This window comes from Neltuma alba, unplaced genomic scaffold (assembly GCF_004799145.2).
Source record: "Neltuma alba isolate B1F8T4 unplaced genomic scaffold, ASM479914v2 tig00011304_pilon, whole genome shotgun sequence".
In the NCBI taxonomy this organism is placed as follows: domain Eukaryota; kingdom Viridiplantae; phylum Streptophyta; class Magnoliopsida; order Fabales; family Fabaceae; genus Neltuma; species Neltuma alba.
Genome location: NW_021636013.1, coordinates 1,236,274 through 1,242,657, shown reverse-complemented (window position 1 = coordinate 1,242,657; position 6,384 = coordinate 1,236,274). Strand labels below are relative to the sequence as shown.

The following is a 6,384-nucleotide window of genomic DNA, read 5'->3' as shown; positions in this document are numbered from 1 at the left end:
AAAAGAAGATGCTCTCCATTGCGGAAAATGACTGTCTAAAATTCAGTGTTCTTTTATGCTGTTGATCATTTTTCAAGAGTTAACTTGTACTCCTTTGGTCTTATTAAGATAGAGAGAGAAGGTTTTACTTGATCTTATTTGTAGTCACCTCATTAAATTTTTACCATAAATATACTATTTTGTTCTTTATTTATTATAGTATAGATAGTTATTTTTTTAAAAAAATGTATATATATTAAATAAGGGTAAAGTTAAAAAATTGTTGTATTTTAAGAGAGAATTAATACGGTTTAAAATTTTTCTTGGTTTGTGTGAAACATACTGAGAATGCCTTATAAATAGAATTATAGGAATATATTATATCCATATGCTTAAACCAATAAATTTTGTCACATTTAGTGTATTGGGTATCATACCTATTATTTTCCCTTAAATACACTTCATGTCTCTGCATTATGTATGTGTAGCTTTGATGAAAAAATGATCCAAACAAGAACATAAACATGTAAACTAGAGGTGTTCAAAGTGTTCCGTCCTGGTTCCGATCATTTTGGGATAGGACAGTCTCATCCTGAAAATTTTCAAGACGGGACAAAAATTGATTTGAGAAGGGACAGGATGCAGGACAGGGGTATCTCATCCTGGTCCTGTCTCGATATTTTTTTTAAAAAAATAAGTTTATTTTATTTTTAAACACTCATAATATTTTTCTCCAAAAATCTTGTTTCTTAATTTATTTGTTTTATTTTTTTATTTAATTAATGACATTTTGTATATCGAATGGACTTGGTAGTACTCATGCTTAATGTTTTGTAGGCTTGCATGCGTATTGTTCTTATGATAATTCAGGATACCATATTTTTGGGTATTTTTTTATTTTTTTTAATCACCTTCATTTTACTTGAACATTTGAGTGCTTAATTTTCTTATGTATTCATATAATTAGAAAAAATGGTTTGCTTAGATTTGTGTCCTAAACCATTTTGATGTGTATATCACTATATTGTTGTGTTTTTTTTTCCCAATTTCTATTCAAATACATGAAGAGTTGCTTATGACTTTAAAAATTCAGATTTGAAGAATATGCCCCCCCTTAATTTTCACATATGTATTATTATTTCTCAATAATTTCATTTTGAGCAAAAATTTCATGTTGTGGCTTTTTTTCTTTCTATTTGGTGACAATGTAATCTCTTTTTTATTTGGCTTAATTAACTGTTTCAGGTTTTTTTTTTTTAAAAATGGACGGGATGTCCTGATCCCGTCCTGTTTGGAACCGAGACGCCTTCGAAATTGGGCGGGACACAGGATGGAAAAGCCATCCCGTCCCGTCCCTGTTCTCCTGGAGGGGTCTGGGATAGACTTGTCTGAGTCTCATCCTATGAACACCCTTAATGTAAACAATTGACTAGTATTACAAATACAAAACAAAAAATTGCAAGAAAGAAAGCTTCAACATGCCCTATAGTGATGGTTATAAATCTTGAAATAATTAAAATAAAGTAGGTAAAGATAATTCTTAGATATCGATAAAGAAAAATGGAATCAAGAGATGGGTTGTTATGGTTCTTGATGACTTGTGGGTCTCCCTAAGTGTGTGTGTGTGTCCATTGTTGAGCAACTTGACAATTCAATAATGAGTACTTTTCCTGCAAGACAGCCCTTATCTTTTGGGAGAGTCCCACTACTTCAATGAAAAGAAGGAAAGGAAGGAGAGAAGAAGTTAAACATAGCTTCTTCCCCCCCCCCCGGGGGGATAATTAAACCATGCGTAACTTTAGTTAAAGAGAAGAAGTGACTCAATTAATATACTTATCTCTTTGCATTCATCATTTTAAACATGGAAAATTAAAAAATGGAAAAGTACCTATTTGTATTTCCTTTCATACTGTGCGCAAAATATAATTCATTCCGTGAAATATATATTTGTGTTAAAAAAAATGGAAAAGTACATATTTGTATTTCCTTTTCCATTTTCATTCATAGCTTTCATTCTAGGCATCAAACAAGCCACCATATAAAATTATATGATGTTTGAGAAATGAGTCATGTTATTTACAATTTATGAATAGTATGACATATATGTTATAAATATATATATATTATGTGATAACTCAATTTATTGTAATGTAAATGATTTCAAGTATGATAGGGAATTTTACTGTTATTTGAGTAAATATTTTATATATAAGAGAGATTAGATTAATTTCGATGGATTTTACTCATTAATTAAGTTGAATATTGCGCTAATAACGAGAATAACAAAAATAAGAACTCAGTTTTAAACGAACCTATAATTGAAGGACCAAATGATTAATTCTTATTTTATTTTATTAGGGAATTAATGTCAAAACAAAACTCGTCGAGTGAAATATACATAATACACACGGATATTATATTACTGTGCTCCGCCGATCCAATTGCGAGTAATATTTCAAAAATTTTATATTCTCTGTAAAAAAAAAGAAAAAGGCATGCGATAGATTAATCCATGCAAGTAATTTTACTTTTTAACTATTGATTGAAGTAATAAAACACATAAATCTGACATAAAATGATCATAGCCACCTATTATATGTTACAAGAGTTAAAACGATATATAATGCTGAAACCAAACAATTAATTCCCTTCACTCTCATACAATTCCCAAACTGATCATGCATATGATACGAAAACAAGCTTACAAAATTTACATTAAAACATCAAGCGCAACACTTTTATTATTATACAATTGCAGACACACTTGCGAACAAAATTCAATCCCTCATTAGTTGTCCAATTTTGATGGTGTGAAATTGATCCTCCGTGTAAGATTTTGGTGTCCTTGCAAGCTCAGTAGATACTTGTTCCATGGTTGGACGAGACTGAGGAGTTTCATTCAAGCAAGAAAATGCTATTTTTGCAACTAAGATCACATCATCTATGAGTGGTTTAGCGAGTGAACAAAGTCGTGGGTCCAACACATCACTTAACAACAAATCATTATTGGTTGAATTCTCTGCCAAAGATGAAATAAGCTCTGCTGGATGTGTACCCATGATGATTTCTAAAGTCAACACTCCAAAGCTATAAACATCACATTTCTCATTCGCTTGCATAATGAAAGCAATCTCTGCAATAGGATTTAATGTTTTATATAAATATATATATCCATGATATAGCAAAGATCAATAATTTGGAAAGAATAGAAAAAAAATGTAGTCGTACCTGGTGCAGCATACCCAAATGTGCCAGCAAATGTGGTCATGTTGTCTGAGTCAGGATTCAAAAATTTTGCCGTTCCAAAGTCAATGATGCGAGCTTCTTCGTAGTCAGAACCTAGAAGAATGTTCTTGCTTGATATGTCACGATGAACAATAGGAATTGAACAACCATGATGCATATAGAATAAAGCATTAGCCACACTTTTGACAACGTTCACCCTTTTGTTCCACTCAAACTCAGTGGCTTGTTTCTCATTCTTTAGTATGATGTCCAAACTCCCACCTTCCAAGAACTCATAAACCAAAATGGAGAACTGTGAATTGGAATAAAACCCATACAACTTCACAATGTTACGATGTTTGATTTCTGTCAAAGCTCGAATCTCACTTGTGAAAGCTTTCCGGTTGGAGATTTCCCCACTTGGCATTGAATGAAGCTTCTTTACAGCAACAACATCACCTGCTGGCAACTCAGCCCTATAAACACTTCCTTGGCCCCCTTTTCCGATGAGGTACCTTTCATCAAATTCCTTTGTGGCTTCAATGATATCTTCGTACAATATTTCTCTTTCAAGACTCCATACAAAATAAACATCCTCTAGTGAACCCTCTCCATCTTTGCCTTTTGCTTTTGTTGCTATTCGAGCAACAATGAAAGATGCTCCCACAATTACTAATAGTAGTGTGGCCAATGGGAGGAATATTACCAAGAACTTTTTGCTTGTATGGCCATGTCCATTTGTTCGAAAATCACCACAAGCATGTAAACCAGTGACGTTACCGCACAAACCTTTGTTATTCCTCAATGCATCAAAGTTGTGAAAGGCTGGTTTGATTGGAACAGGGCCTTCTAATTGATTGTATGATATGTCAACTGTAGACAAAGTTGACATTGATCCACTAAAATCAGAAGGAATGGTGCCAGTGAGATTATTATGTGAGAGGTTCAATACTTGCAAGTTGGATAACATTCCAAGCCTTGATGGTATTTTTCCATTTAGCAAATTGTCACTAAGATCAAGCTGTTCAAGGTGTTGGAGTTCACCAAACTCAAGGGGAATGCTTTCATCAAACTTGTTTTTGCTCAAGTTCAAGACCCTTAAGGTTTTTAATTCCCCAAGCTCTCTTGTGATTGGGCCATTGAAATTATTTACTGCTAGCTCTAAAATTTCAAGCCGACTAAGTGATCTTATATTTGAGGGGACATTACCAGAGAAGTTATTGTGACTCAAAGAGAGTTTTTGCAAAATTATCAACTTCCCCAGTTCTTTTGGAATTTGTCCCGACAAATGATTTGAAGACAAGTTAAGTAAACCAAGCTTAGTTGAGTCTCCTAGTTCTGGTGGTATGTGACCAGAAAGCTTGTTATTGTGCATAATCATCTGTGTGAGATTTCGACACTTCCCCCATCTAGTTGAAAGTTGGCCATACAATTGATTTCCACTTAGATCAATGTAATCCAAATAAGGATATACACCAAAAGCATCTGTCATATTATCAACTAATTGGTTATCCTGAAGCATAAGCCTACCCAAAGTAGAACAATTCCTCAAACTAGTTGGAATAGGACCAGTGAATTGGTTGCCTTTAGAAATAAACCTATATAATCTCCCACCTTGACATATTTGTTGTGGCAAATGGCCATGGAAATGATTATCACCCAGTTGTAAGTTATACCAACTTATGTTATTGATTTCTGGTGGAAGTTGACCACTGAGATTGTTCCCAAACAATACTAGATTGTTAAGCTTCGTCATGTTTCCTATAGTGGAAGGAATAGATCCTGAAAGAGTGTTATCCTGTAGATAGAGTTCCAGCACATTGATCAAGTTACCAATGGATAGTGGAATTAGACCAGAAAACCTATTATTAGCTAAGGCCAAGTATTGGAGATTTGTTAGGTTTCCTATAGAGGGAGAGATAGGCCCAGAAAGTCTATTACCATATAACTGAATTTCAATGAGAGAATAGAGTTTCCACAATCCAGAAGGAATAGGACCTGCGAGATTGTTCTCGAAAAGAAAAAATCTTTGTAACTTTGTCAAGTTTCCAATTGATGACGGGATTCTCCCCAACAGAGAATTTCTTTGAAGTCCTAGCTCTTCAAGATTGCTCAACATTCCAATCTCTTCAGGAATGGGACCAAAAATCTGGGAATTTTCTCCAAGCCATAGGAGTTTCAAATTCCTCAAATTCCCAATTTCATGGGAAATTTGTCCTGTCAGATTACATGTACTAAGATGAAGATGATTCAGAGTGGTTAGATTCCAGATTTCAGGAGGAATGGGACCCTTAATTCTATTATCTGACAAACTCAACATCAAAATACTGGACAATTTACCAATTTCGTGGGGAATGTATCCATAAAAATGGTTGAAACTTACGTCGAAGTGGAGGAGATGAGGAAAGGCAGCGAAGTTGAGAGTGGAAAGTGTACCTTGAAGGCCAAGTTTTGAGAGACTTATATTGATCACAGACATGGATTCATCACAAGAAATTCCCTTCCACAACTGCCTGCAAGGATTAGTATCATTCTTCCAAGAAGACAACGTAGCTCTGCTTTCGTTGTTAAAGCTATCTCTCCACTTCAACAGAGCTTTTGCTTCGCTTTCCCCAGCAGCAACGGATGCAAATAAAGCAACACAGAAGAATAATGCTAGCAGCTTAGTGGAATCTCTTTCAGACATGTTTTTTTGGTAAATTTTTGAATCAGCTGGGAATATATTCGAAGAAGGAATATTAATGGCGGGTTAAGTTGGTGGTTGTAAATGGCGGCTATCTGAGGCTTGGGACAGACCTTCTTATAGTATGGATTGGCCTTTGTAGGAACTAATTTCCTGGTATAGAATAATATTTTGCGATAGACTTGCAAGCATAATTGACCTCAAGAAAGATTAGCTAGCCAGTATTGCTTCAACTAAGCTTTTCTCTTTTTTTGTCATCCTTGTTTCAATGGATATAAAGTAGATGATGATCTCGATCTGTTAAAGTTTTCCTTTATTATTAAATTGATGATGTTTCCCTTCCTTTTTCTTTTGTTTCCTCTGTTTTGTTCTTAATTTTTCCACAGCAACAGGAACTGATCATTATTGTTTGCCCAATACTTTATGAACTTCGTCGGGGACCAACTTGATTAAGAAGATCTGTTTTGATTTTATCTTATATTTATATTAATCGAATT

At 34.2% G+C, this 6,384-nt stretch overlaps 1 protein-coding gene across 1 annotated transcript; it reads right to left on the bottom strand.

Moving 5' to 3' along the window:
* Window positions 1-2,576: 2,576 nt before the first annotated feature.
* Window positions 2,577-5,981, bottom strand: LOC114711623 (MDIS1-interacting receptor like kinase 2-like). Its single transcript, XM_028896045.1, has 2 exons — window positions 3,208-5,981; window positions 2,577-3,112 (listed from the first exon to the last, which is right to left on the bottom strand). Exons 1-2 carry the CDS (start codon window positions 5,888-5,890, stop codon window positions 2,757-2,759), a joined length of 3,039 nt encoding a protein of 1,012 aa, XP_028751878.1. The 5' UTR covers window positions 5,891-5,981; the 3' UTR covers window positions 2,577-2,756.
* Between the last annotated feature and the right edge of the window lie 403 nt (window positions 5,982-6,384).

What these genes read in the sequence shown, in the direction of transcription:
- LOC114711623 (XM_028896045.1), bottom strand. Translation starts at nt 5,890, where the DNA reads ATGTCTGAAAGAGATTCCACTAAGCTGCTAGCATTATTCTTCTGTGTT. An exon ending in ATTTGGGTATGCTGCACCAG is followed by an intron (nt 3,113 to 3,207) that starts GTACGACTACAT and finishes ATCCTATTGCAG; the next exon opens with AGATTGCTTTCATTATGCAA.